At 42.6% G+C, this 14,070-nt stretch overlaps 1 protein-coding gene across 10 annotated transcripts in view; it reads right to left on the bottom strand.

Annotated features, from left to right (window-relative positions):
* The window catches only part of CFH (complement factor H), a 463,465-nt gene that overhangs the window by 157,852 nt on the left and 291,543 nt on the right, over positions 1–14,070 (bottom strand). For all 10 annotated transcript variants that reach the window (XM_030205903.1, XM_030205897.1, XM_030205902.1 and 7 more), the window contains one exon: positions 2,312–2,488. In XM_030205903.1, coding sequence (XP_030061763.1) covers positions 2,312–2,488 — 177 coding nt within the window. The remainder of the gene's footprint in view (positions 1–2,311; positions 2,489–14,070) is intronic.

The following is a 14,070-nucleotide window of genomic DNA, read 5'->3' as shown; positions in this document are numbered from 1 at the left end:
ATTTGGGGGGCTCAACACACAAGGGAAGGGTGCTATGCACCTGGGAGCTCTTTGACCTTTTTTTTTTGTTTTTGTAAAAGTGCCCCCTAGGGTGCCCGGTTGGTGTCCTGGCATGTGAGGGGGACCAGTGCACTACGAATCCTGGCCCCTCCCACGAATAAATGTCTTGGATTTATTCGTTTTTGAGCTGGGCGCTTTCATTTTCTATTATCGCTGAAAAACAAAAACGCCCAGCTCACACATTGTTGAATAAAACATGGGCGTCTATTTTTTTTTCGAAAATACGGTTCGGTCCGCCCCTTCACTGACCCGTTCTCGGAGATAAACGCCCATGGAGATAGGCGTTTTCGTTCAATTATGCCCCTCCAAGCCATACTTTGTATTGTTGTTTGAAAATGTTTACTGCTGTAACCAGTGCTTTTTTTGTAGAAAAAAAGGTGCCGGTACTCATTATGGGCGGGGTCACCACACATGGCTCCACCCCTATGATAGCCACACCCACATTAACCACACCCCCTATACCAGCCATGGCGCATATAAACAGACATCATTGAAAATATTATAGTACTATAGGAGAAAAAAATAAAGTGATTTTTTTCATTATAAATAATCTCTGTAAGCTCTTACAGCTCCAGTATACCCAGTGCAAAATAAGACAGCCAATGTAAATTCTCAAATTGGACATAATTACAAACACTAAAATGAAAATAAAATGATTTTTTTTCTACCTTTGTTGTCTGGTGACTGTTTTTCTTTCCATATTGGTCCCAGTCTGTGATTCTGCTTTCTTTTCTTTTCGCTTAACTCTTCTGTGCCATTTGTCATTTTTGTCTCCTTTTTCTTTGCTTTCTTCAATATTTTTCAGGCTCTCTCTCTGTCCAGATTTAATTCATTCTTACTATCCATTCTTTAATTTCCTTCATCTACCTGTGGCTTTTCATCTTTTCCTCACCCTTGTTCTCCCCATGCCCCTTCCTCTTATTCTCCAGTCTTTCTCTATTCCCCTTTTCCATCCAGCAGCTCTGCTTTCTCTCCCCATCCTTCCAGTGTCTCCCCTATTTCTTTCTGCATTCTTCCATCCAGCATCTTCCCTCTCTCTCTCCCCATCCTTCCATCTGTTTTCCCCCTCTCTCTCCCCATCCTTCCATCTGTTTTCCCTCTCTCTTTCCCCAATCCTTCCATCTGTTTTTCCCTCTCTCCCCAATCCTTCCATCTGTTTTTCCCTCTCTCCCCATCCTTCCATCTGTATTTCCCTCTCTCCCCATCCTTCCATCTGTTGTTTTCCCTCTCTCCCCAATCCTTCCCTCTGTTGTTTTCCCTTTCTCTCTCTCCCCAATCCTTCCCTGTTTTCCCTCTCTCTATCCCCATCCTTCCATCTGTTTTCCCCTCTCTCCCCAATCCTTCCCTGTTTTCCCTCTCTCTCTATCCCCATCCTTCCATCTGTTTTCCCCTCTCTCCCCAATCCTTCCATCTGTTTTTCCCTCTCTCTCCCCATCCTTCCATCTGTTTTTCCCTCTCTCCCCAATCCTTCCCTCTGTTGTTTTCCCTCTTTCTCTCTCCCCAATCCTTCCCTCTGTTGTTTTCCCTCTTTCTCTCTCTCCCCAATCCTTCCCTCTGTTGGATTCCCTCTCCCTGCCAAGTTTGGCGCGAACGGCGCGAAGACGCAACGCACGCGGCACCAGCCCCTATTTCCGGCCGCTGCTGCTTCTCCTGTTGTTGAGCAGCAGCGGCCGCTACACAAAGAAAAAGAAGATTAAAAAAAAATTGAAACCTGGCTGAAACGCGGCACCCCGGCACTGTAGACAGCCATTAGGCATTGGCTGTTGCCCCGCAACCGCTCCTCCTCTTGCCTTACGTCACTGCCCCTGGAGGAAGACCCCGGAGGAGCGCAGTGACGTAGAGGCAAGAGGAGGAGCGGCTGCGGGGCAACAGCCAATGCCTAATGGCTGTCTACAGTGCCAGGGTGCCGCGTTTCAGCCAGGTTTGAATTTTTTTTAAAATCTTTTTCTTTGTGTAGCGGCCGCTGCTGCTCAACAGGAGAAGCAGCAGCGGCCGGAAATGGGGGCTGGCACTGCGTGCGGGACATGGACTCACGGGGCGGGGGGGAGCAAAAAAAAAAGGTGCCGGTACGCCGTACCGTTGCGTACCGGCACAAAAAAAGCACTGGCTGTAACTGTCTATTGCTTATGTTTGGCTTATTCTTGCTGTACACTTCCTTGAGTGAATTCCTTCAAAGAGGCGGTAAATAAATCCTAATAAATAAATAAAATATTCAAAAGGTAATAAAAATATTAATTAAAGAAATACTGACTGATGCAGCGAGGTGGTGATGTCCACTTTTCATTTTTACACTCTATTTCTTCTTTTCCTTGAAGCTGACAATTCTCATTACAAATATACTTTACTGTGTCACCATTATAATAATCTTTGCTTGGTACTGTTTCAGCATTTTCCAACTGTGGTGCAGGAGGACATTTCTTGACAAGCCCTTTAACAAAAACATTAGTTTTCAGATGTCAAATACATTTTTTCCATATAACTTCCATTAATAATTGTCTGAATTGCAGATATAAAAAACTGTAAATAAAACTATCAAAAATAACAGAATACCTTTGGGCTACTCCAGTGATTCAGAGGCAGTGTTCATTCAGCACTAGTGGGGAAAGGTGCCCGGTCATTGTGCAGCAGTGACACCTAATGCCCAGATTTGCACTCCACATGCACAGTGCTTATTTAGGGTCCCCTTTACTAAGGCGTGTTAGCAGATTTAGTGCACGCTAAATGCTAACATGCCCATAGGAATATACCCCCAGATTCTATATATCATGCTGAGAGTTCCACACAGAAATCTTAGCATATTCCATAACAATACGCATAACCTAATTGGTTGACAAGACAATCATCACTGTTAATTGGATGTTAACAAGCAATTATCAGCACTAATTGGAATTAATTAGAATTTATGCATACTACTTGCTAAGCACATTCTGTGATGTGATCCACTTAAATTCTAATGAGTGCTGCTGAAAAGGGGGTGTGGCTATGGGTGTGGAATGGGTTGATTGCGTGGGTGTTCTGAAAAACTACACGCGGGATTGTAGAATATACCTGCTCTGTACCTAACGTAGGCTCCAATATTTACACCAGGTTTTACTGGGCATAAATGGCTGCGCCTAAAGGTAGGCACTATCATGGTCGCTAGGCATATTCTATAATCCCCCTAGGCGTATTCTATAAACTGCACCTAGATTTTGGCACAATTCATAGAATACACCTAGGCAGAAACTTTTTTGGTGCCAATATTTCAGGTGCCATAAACAGAATCTAGTCCATAATGGGCATCTTAGCATTTAACGTGTGCTAATTTTTAGCATGCACTAAATCCACTAGTAAGCCATAGTAAAAGGGGCCCTTAATTTCTTTTATTATTTCTTTTCTATAAATTACTTTTATATAACAAAGGCTCAAAAATTATGCAATGCAATCATTAAACTTCATAAGCATAAAGTTATGGAATAATAGGTAACTATTATTTTTTTTGTTATATTTGTACCCCGCGCTTTCCCACTCATGGCAGGCTCAATGCGGCTTACATGTGGCAATGGAGGGTTAAGTGACTTGCCCAGAGTCACTATCTTTCTCAAAGGCTAAAATCATATAAAAAAGAAAATCCAAACAATAACTGCAACATAAAATAGACTTTTGTAGGCAATATAAATTAAATAGTATGAAATCAATTACAATCATAAATGAAAAAAGCTGTGTTAGACTGGTCACAGAAGTGCCTGCATTAGCTTCATACTACCTAAAAGTTCACCCAAGCCCCTGAAGACTATCAAAAACCCAAATGCCAACAGTGAGGGATCAGTCAAGTGGCTTCCCAAGATGAGATCAATAGGAAGGGGACAGAGTCTCAGCAGGAGTGCATCCAGAGCAGGTGGGATTGGTGCGCATCTGAAGAACTGGAGAGGGAATCACTAATGCCAGAAAAATTACAGTTTGAACCCTTGGAGAAAAAAATAAATTAAGTTTTTATCTGAATAGAATGATTAATATGCTTTTTAGTGATGATTGAAATTGGTAAAATTATTTGTAATCCATTAGCCATAATTCCAAAACTTGGTAAGACATTTTTTTCTATTCAGATGTTCTTTACCCTTTATGGTTTCCAAAAACAGTATGTGTACTATACAGTGTGTGACCTCTATGTGAAATCTGGAGGGTGGCCAATTATTTTTTATAATGCTCCTGAGATGACTGGTGAGCCTGACATGAGTGCCATGCAAAATAAAATTACTGATCTTATACATAGATAGTGCTAAACAGGTTGATAAAAGGTGTTATTTTAAAGCAGCTGCCTAGTTAAATAGCAGCACGTGTGGATCGGCAATTTTAGAAATCTGCTATTTACACACCACAGAGAGATTTCAAGGAGGCATGGTTTGGGAAGGCCAAAAATATATACATGCAATCCCCTTTTTGTAAGAAGAATATATGTGTTGACCTAAAGTTTTCAACAAAGGCTTTTATACCTGCTCTGAAGCATGCATGCCAGCTTGAAGAGGCAAGTGCAAAGACCCTTTCCACCCCAAAGACCCTCTGAAACAGATACCAATGCCTCCAAACCTCAGTTCCCCAAAGCAGGTAAATACACCTCAGAATCTCCCCATAAGCTGGCAACTACCTTAGAAACCCCCCGCCCCCTTGGGCCCCTCCCCAAGCAGGTTAACTACCTCTTTGAGGCCCTCTTCTGACCAAGTAAACCTTTACCCCTGATTTCACACCTGGTGCACACTAGGGGCTTTCTCTGGTGGACTAATGGGAAGTGGTGCCACTCAGAAAAAAACTGAAATTAATGGGTTTCAACCCATTTATACATGTAGACAATATTACCATCTTCATACCTTTCCACAACAATATCACAAACATAAAAAAAGGATTGGACCTCATGGAAGAATGGGCAATTTTCAAACTCAAACTGAACAGAGACAAAACCAAATTCCTAGTACTATCCAGCCCACACAACCCCACATCCTACCATAAATTCACAATCAAGCAACAAACATACCACATCGAAACACAACTTAAAATACTAGGAATCATTCTTGACAAACATCAAACACTGGACAATTAAATATCAGCAGTAATATCAAAATGCTTGCCAACACTATGGAAACTGAGAAGAATAAGGAGAAATTAGATCTTACCTGCTAATTTGCTTTCCTTTAGTCCCTCCGGACCGGACCAGGATTGGACTGTTGGGTTGTGCCCGCCTACCAGCAGGTGGAGACTGAGAAAAACTCTGACTCTAGAGAGCCAATAGGAGCCCTGGCCATGTGACCTTAGCCTCAGTATTTGAATAACAAAGCAGGAAAGAAAGAAAGAACTTCTGTGCCGTATGGAATCCTAGCAGCCACAAATTCCTCGGCAAAACCGAGTACTAGAGCTCACCAGCAACTCTCACCAGAGAAGTGGTATGGCCCATTTGTATTAGAGCTCGCCAGCAACTCTCACCAGAGAAGTGACATGGCCCATTCATATTAGAGCTCACCAGCATCTCTCACCAGAGAAGTAGTATGACTCACTTAAGGTTTCATATATATTCCATCAACTGAGCTCACCAGCAACTCTCAACAGAGAAGTGGTATAACATATTTAAGGCTTTATATCTATTCCAGCAACTGAGCTCACCAGCAACTCTCACCAAAGAAGTGGTATGACCCATTAAGGTTTTATATATATATATATTCCAGCAACTGAGCTCACCAGCAACTCTCACCAGAGAAGTGGTATGACATATTTAAGGCTTTATATATATTCCAGCAACTGAAGTCACCAGCAACTCTCACCAGAGAAGTGGTATGACATATTTAAGGTTTTATATATATTCCAGCAACCGAGCTCACCAGCAACCACCAGAGAAGTGGTATGGACCACGCAAAGTCTTTTTTTTTTAAATATATATATATACAGTATCATCTGTTTGTTTGTTTTTTTCTTGAAACATTCCACTTTCAAACTTAATAAAAGAATCTAAAGAGTTGATAGAACATGGGAGGGGCCTGGTCCGGTCCAGAGGGACTAAAGGAAAGCAAATTAGCAGGTAAGATCTAATTTCTCCTTCCTTAGCGTCCCTCCGGACCGGACCAGGATTGGACTGTTGGGAAGTACCAAAGCAGTAATCTTACGGGAGGGACAGACATTGAGAATGCGGTAGAGTCCCTGAAAACACCCAAACTAGGATGAATACGAAGCCAAAAGCTTGACGATCCAAGAACCGCCAATAAACTAAATAGAATAACTACAAAGCAAAAAAGCTGAAAAGTCCAAGCGAAGCTGAACATTGTCCCCTACCAAGTGGCCGCTATATAATGTCCCCCTACTGCACTATCAGTGCAGCGCAAAGGACAGAGAGACTCGAGAAAAACAAAAAAACGACTGAAAGAAAGATGGCAAAGGTAGAAGCAGAGCCGCCTGTAAACAAAAAACTGCAATGAATCTACCTCAGCTGAGAAAGTGGAAACCGAAATCCTGAAGTACAATACTCCCGATATCGTAGACTATTGCTGACCTAGCAACAGATTGGAAGTATGTAAAGCCTGTCAGTGAGAAAGTACCTGATCACTAGAAGCTAAATAGGTAAGAACAAGAATGCAGTTAAATACTATGCAGAAGAAGAAGGTACCTCAATCCCTGCTGCAAACTAGACTGAAGGTGCAAATAAACTGACAGCCGCTGCAGTTACCCAACATGAAGAAAACATATCTCAGAGCGCAATTCAAATGAGAGAGAGAGAATCATCTGTAGCTGTTGCCTCTGCAAGCAGATCACCTGAGACTCTTGTCGTAAACCCCAATTAGTGAAAACGGGAATAAATCAACAGTAGACACTTGTTAGTACCTTTCATCTGTTAGATACATATAGAAGTCCATAAAACACTACACAGTTCCAGGAATAACATGTACAGAATGTTTGTACGTTTAGGAATCTAGCCAGGTGCTCATGGTCTGGATTGGCCGTGGATCGAAAGGTGGGCTCGATAGGACCTTTGAGCTTTTCCCAGTGTGGAATTACATATGTACTTATGTAGTAGAACTATAAATATACATATATATTTTCACAGATGCAGCCATCAAAAAACTGCTCACTGTGTATATGCTCCTGGCATACTTGCAGGAAGAATGCTCAATCTCAACCACCAGACCCAAGTGCTGCACTAGTGAGAATACAGAGGCCAACTGAGCGGAGGAAATCCCATCCGAGATAAATATCTGGATACGAGAGGGCATCTATCTCTGCCGCTGACAAGTCTTTTTAGCAAGAAAGTAAGCGAGGCACATGGAAGGTCAGAGCGAAAAGAAATAGTTCTAGAACTGGGACCTCCCCTTAAGGTACTATCCACTGAGAACTTCCAGAAGTTTTTTTTTTTTTTTTTTTTCCCAATGGTCACGAAATTGACGGAGTGAAAAGCTGCCAAAAAAAAGACTACCGAGACTCCAAAGAGAATGAAGAAAAAATTCCTTCTTGGGAGCTAGAAAGTAAAATTTTACTCTGCAAAATAGAGCAAAGTAATGGCCAAAGGCCCAAGAACATCCAGAGAAAACAGAAAGTGGGACGCTTGTAGAGAAGACAAAAACAGTCTGCGCCAACGTGACTAAACAAAGAGAGAAAAAATAGAGACATGCTACGAAATCTAATGAGATCACACGAGAGCTCAAAAGAGAGATCAAATGAGACACCTGGCTACACGCACCCCGTAACCTAGAGTGTGCCCGAAATGCACCACCCGTTGCTTGACCTGACAACTCTGCCAATAAGACTGTCTGTAATGAACCAGACATCTAGGAAAGGATGAAACGAGGAGACGTTGTTTCATGAGCGCTGCTGCTACTACGACCATAACTTAAGAAAAAAGTGCGCGGAGCCGACGCAAGACCGAAGAGCAGGGCAAGAAAACTGGTAATGAGGACCTTCTCATCATCCTTGTATCGTGGACATTACTCCTCCTATACTGAGATGTACTAAGATCTACCAACCCACACCCATAAGAAATGAATGTGGTACTTGCAACCTGGATTGACCACAACTGAGGACAGGATGCTGGGCTTAATGGACTCTTAGACTTTCCCCGTATGACAATACTCATATACTAAGCAAAAATGCAAAGGAAGTGAAAGAATCCCCTTCCAATTGAAAGGAAGGTCTGGAGTGAGGACGTATAGATTGAAAATGAAAGGATCACAATATGTTGCGCGTGGACTGAGACACACTGGCCTTTAATTTTACCGGATCTCCCCAAACCTTGTATCATGTCATGCCTCCTTCCTCACTGAGAGTACATAAGTACATAAGTACATAAGTAGTGCCATACTGGGAAAGACCAAAGGTCCATCTAGCCCAGCATCCTGTCACTGACAGTGGCCAATCCAGATCAAGGGCACCTGGCACGCTCCCCAAACGTAAAAACATTCCAGACAAGTTATACCTAAAAATGCGGAATTTTTCCAAGTCCATTTAATAGCGGTCTATGGACTTGTCCTTTAGGAATCTATCTAACCCCTTTTTAAACTCCGTCAAGCTAACCGCCCGTACCACGTTCTCCGGCAACGAATTCCAGAGTCTAATTACACGTTGGGTGAAGAAAAATTTTCTCCGATTCGTTTTAAATTTACCACACTGTAGCTTCAACTCATGCCCTCTAGTCCTAGTATTTTTGGATAGCGTGAACAGTCGCTTCACATCCACCCGATCCATTCCACTCATTATTTTATACACTTCTATCATATCTCCCCTCAGCCGTCTCTTCTCCAAGCTAAAAAGCCCTAGCCTTCTCAGCCTCTCTTCATAGGAAAGTCGTCCCATCCCCACTATCATTTTCGTCGCCCTTCGCTGTACCTTTTCCAATTCTACTATATCTTTTTTGAGATACGGAGACCAGTACTGAACACAATACTCCAGGTGCGGTCGCACCATGGAGCGATACAACGGCATTATAACATCCGCACACCTGGACTCCATACCCTTCCTAATAACACCCAACATTCTATTCGCTTTCCTAGCCGCAGCAGCACACTGAGCAGAAGGTTTCAGCGTATCATCGACGACGACACCCAGATCCCTTTCTTGATCCGTAACTCCTAACGCGGAACCTTGCAAGACGTAGCTATAATTCGGGTTCCTCTTACCCACATGCATCACTTTGCACTTGTCAACATTGAACTTCATCTGCCACTTGCACGCCCAATCTCCCAGTCTCGCAAGGTCCTCCTGTAATCGTTCACATTCCTCCTGCGACTTGACGACCCTGAATAATTTTGTGTCATCGGCGAATTTAATTACCTCACTAGTTATTCCCATCTCTAGGTCATTTATAAATACATTAAAAAGCAACGGACCCAGCACAGACCCCTGCGGGACCCCACTAACTACCCTCCTCCACTGAGAATACTGGCCACGCAATCCTACTCTCTGCTTCCTATCTTTCAACCAGTTCTTAATCCATAATAATACCCTACCTCCGATTCCATGACTCTGCAATTTCTTCAGGAGTCTTTCGTGCGGCACTTTGTCAAACGCCTTCTGAAAATCCAGATATACAATATCAACCGGCTCCCCATTGTCCACATGTTTGCTTACCCCCTCAAAAAAATGCATTAGATTGGTGAGGCAAGACTTCCCTTCACTAAATCCGTGCTGACTTTGTCTCATCAGTCCATGTTTTTGTATATGCTCTGCAATTTTATTCTTAATAATAGCCTCCACCATCTTGCCCGGCACCGACGTCAGACTCACCGGTCTATAATTTCCCGGATCTCCTCTGGAACCCTTCTTAAAAATCGGAGTAACATTGGCTACCCTCCAGTCTTCCGGTACTACACTCGATTTTAGGGACAGATTGCATATTTCTAACAGTAGCTCCGCAAGTTCATTTTTTAGTTCTATTAATACTCTGGGATGAATACCATCAGGTCCCGGTGATTTACTACTCTTCAGCTTGCTGAACTGACCCATTACATCCTCCAAGGTTACAGAGAATTCGTTTAGTTTCTCCGACTCCCCCGCTTCAAATATTCTTTCCGGCACCGGTGTCCCCCCCAAATCCTCCTCGGTGAAGACCGAAGCAAAGAATTCATTTAATTTCTCCGCTACGGCTTTGTCCTCCCTGATCGCCCCTTTAACACCATTTTCGTCCAGCGGCCCAACCGACTCTTTGGCCGGTTTCCTGCTTTTAATGTATCTAAAAAAATTTTTACTATGTATTTTTGCTTCCAACGCTAATTTCTTCTCAAAGTCCTTTTTTGCCCTCCTTATCTCCGCTTTGCATTTGGCTTGGCATTCCTTATGATCTATCCTGTTACTTTCAGTTGGTTCTCTTCTCCACTTTCTGAAGGATTGTTTTTTGGCTCTAATGACTTCCTTTATCTTACTGTTTAGCCACGCCGGCTGACGTTTAGTCTTTTTTCCCTTTTTTCTAATACGTGGAATATATTTGTCCTGAACCTCCAGGATGGTGTTTTTAAACAGCATCCACGCCTGACGCAAGTTTTTTACTCTGCGAGCTGCTCCTTTCAGTCTTTTTTTCACCATTTTTCTCATTTTGTCGTAATCACCTTTTCTATAGTTAAACGCTAGCGTACTTGATTTCCTAGTTTCACTTCCTTCAATGCCAATATCAAAACCGATCATATTATGATCACTGTTATCAAGCGGCCCTCGTACTGTTACCCCCTGCACTAGATCATGAGCACCACTAAGGACTAAGTCTAGTATTTTTCCTTCTCTTGTCGGCTCCTGAACTAGCTGTTCCATGAAGCTGTCCTTGATTTCATCAAGAAATCTTATGTCCCTTGCGTGTACAGATGTTACATTAACCCAGTCTATATGCGGGTAATTGAAATCCCCCATTATTATTGTGTTGCCCAGTTTGTTTGCGTCCCTGATTTCCTTTAACATTTCCGCATCCGTCTGTTCGTCCTGGCCAGGCGGACGGTAGTACACTCCTATCACTATCCTTTTCCCCTTTGCACATGGAATTTCAATCCACAGTGATTCCAAGGAGTGTTTTGTTTCCTGCAGAATTTTCAATCTATTTGATTCAAGGCTCTCGTTAATATACAATGCTACCCCTCCACCAATCCGATTCACCCTATCACTACGATATAATTTGTACCCCGGTATGACAGTGTCCCACTGGTTATCCTCCTTCCACCAGGTCTCAGAGATGCCTATTATATATACAGAGATGAACAGACGCACACTCACGAGATATGAATGTGGTATTTGCAATCTGGATTGACCCCATCTGAAAACAGGATGGGGACTCTTGGCCTTTCCCATTATGGCAACACTTATGCCCTTATGGCAAAAAATGCACAGAAAATGAGTGAATCTCCTTCCAAGAGAAAAAAAAAAAAACTCCGGAGAGAGGAAGAATAAAATGAAAATGAAATGGAATAGACTTGGAAAATACCTATTACGTGGTGAATTTGTGCCACAGGAGACAAGACTGTACCTGACGTCAAGAAAGCTTGAAACAAGACCCTAAAATCTGTAAGGAAGAGAAAGGGATAGCAGATGTTATGGATGGTCATACTGGACAAAACCAGAATGTTTACCATGTGCCCAGGCTGAACAGATAGAGGAAACAAAAATACAAGTAGATGGCGTGAGGACCTCTCACTATCCTTAAGTGGGAGAAAATGCAAAATTGACCGGATAACTTTACTCCCTAAGTTAACATATATCTTGTAAGTCCTAGAAGACAACTAAGATAACACATGAGAAACTCCAAGACAGTTGGAAAGTAGAGAAGACGTGAATAAAACATGCCTTCTAAAGCAGTTGAGAAAACTGGGTGCTCGGTAGACAGGACTGAGTCTCCTAGAATATGAGAACCATCTGAACCATGTAGCCTAGGCAGCTGTCATCTGCTTTGCCAAAGAGAACGCATAGCCATGAAAGAAAATTGCTGAAAGGAAGTAAGACCTTAATGTCCAGAATTGCAAAGTACGCAACAATTGAGTATCAGACAATGTATTTCATTGCACATGGCATCTGAACCATATAGCCTACGCTCTAGAGAACGTTTGTTAAGATCTTAAAACACAGTATAAGAACATAGCCACGGAGGAAAATTTCCTGAAAGGAATTAAGATCTTATGTCCAGCATTGTAAAGTACCAAACAATAGACTATCCGGCAATGTAGTTCTATCCACATGGCACCTGACCCAGATAGCCTATGCCATAGAAAATGTTTGTTAAGTTCTTAAAAACACTGTATAACATCATAGGCATGAAGGGAAATGCTTGAAAGGAACTAAGATATTATGGCCAGATTTGTAAAGTACTAATCAATTGACTATTAGACAATGTAGTCCTATCCACCAGGAAATGAGAAAGACACAAAGTGACGTACACTGGACCCCCATAAAAAACTGCGCTAGACAATAGCGAAGACCATTCCTCCAAACATCACGCACAAGGGAAAGGAATAGGAAAATGGTTATTTTGGAGCTGAGATACAATTTAATTCGCCCCATTGTCTAAAACAGAGAATTCCCGACTGAGCTGCACTTTGAATCGGAGTCTTGCCAAGAACAAAGAAATCGCCAACTGAGCTGCACTTTAATTCACAAAATTGCTAGCAACCAAAAAGTCCCCAACGGAGAAAAAACAGAGGGAAAAACAAAATGAGCGCCATTCGCATCGTAGCATTTTTTTTTTTTTTTTAATAGCTTGAAAAATACATGTAAAAATTAATTTCAGGGAAAATATACTACCAATTGCCCCAACTACCGGAGAAACAATATCTCCTTTCCATTGCATAAACAGCCAAACACAGTAAAAGCAGAAAAAACGCTGCCACGTCAAGGGAAATATGCAGCTGCATGCAAAACAATGGCGGCCAAGTGCGCCAAAATGAGAAGAATAAAGTTCGGGGGAGAAAACCACTGACTGGACCGACGAAGAAGCAGGAAATCCGTGCCGCCGAAAAACAGATAGCCTCCGAGGCCGCACAAAACATGGTTTAGCCTCTGGCCTGAACAGGAACCGTCAATACAGCTCCCAAGCTATACAGACCCGTCCAAGAGCGAGCTCGCGCTTAACAGTTCGCGCCTCTTTTTTTTTTTTTACAACTACCGCCGCTAACAACGCCGGATAGCAGAGGAAAAATAAAGAAGATAACAAAAAACCACCGATTAAAGTCACAGACGCTGACTTTTCACTTTTTTTTTTTTTTTTTTAAATAGCTCCGCAAGAAAAGAAAATAAAGACTCTTCAAACAGAATAAGACAGAAGAGCTACCTGCTCGTTATAAGCCTGGGGAAAGCAAAAACTACTTCCTTTAAATTCCTTTCATTTGAATTAATTCTTTTAATTTTCTTTTACTTGATTTAATTCTTTAAAAACAGCTGCCTATTAAAAGTGGCTGCCTCTCCCAAAGACGGTACACCTTTCCAGAGAAAGGGACGGCCCTTCCCTGCTAAGCCAGGGAGATGGGGAGGAAGGGGGGTGGACTCGAGACACCCGAGTTTAACACCCCAGAGGCTGTCAAAGAAAGAAAAGAAACCCTGTCAAGCCTCTAATTATGATTCCAGGCACAGAAGAAGTATTATAAATATATCTGTAACATCTTATAGAGAAAAAGAGAGAGAGAGACACTAATGGGCTCACTTCCTACCTGCTGAGAGACTGAGAAAATACTGAGGCTAAGGTCACATGGCCAGGGCTCCTATTGGCTCTCTAGAGTCAGAGTTTTTCTCAGTCTCCACCTGCTGGTAGGCGGGCACAACCCAACAGTCCAATCCTGGTCCGGTCCGGAGGGACGCTAAGGAAGAGACTATTTCCCTAGACAATCTTTTCGGATACTGGAGACTATTTTCCTAGACAGTCTTTCTGGATACTGGTCCAATCAATGATACTATCGCAACTAGACTACTGCAATGTAGCATATGTGCAAGAAAAACACACTAAAATCGCTGCAAACAGTACAAAACATGGCAGCAAGACTGATCAGTGGTGTACCAAGGGGGGGGGGGGCGGTGGGGGCGGTCCGCCCCGGGTGCACG

This window comes from Microcaecilia unicolor, chromosome 6 (assembly GCF_901765095.1).
Source record: "Microcaecilia unicolor chromosome 6, aMicUni1.1, whole genome shotgun sequence".
Taxonomy (NCBI): domain Eukaryota; kingdom Metazoa; phylum Chordata; class Amphibia; order Gymnophiona; family Siphonopidae; genus Microcaecilia; species Microcaecilia unicolor.
This window is presented reverse-complemented; position numbering and strand designations above follow the sequence as displayed.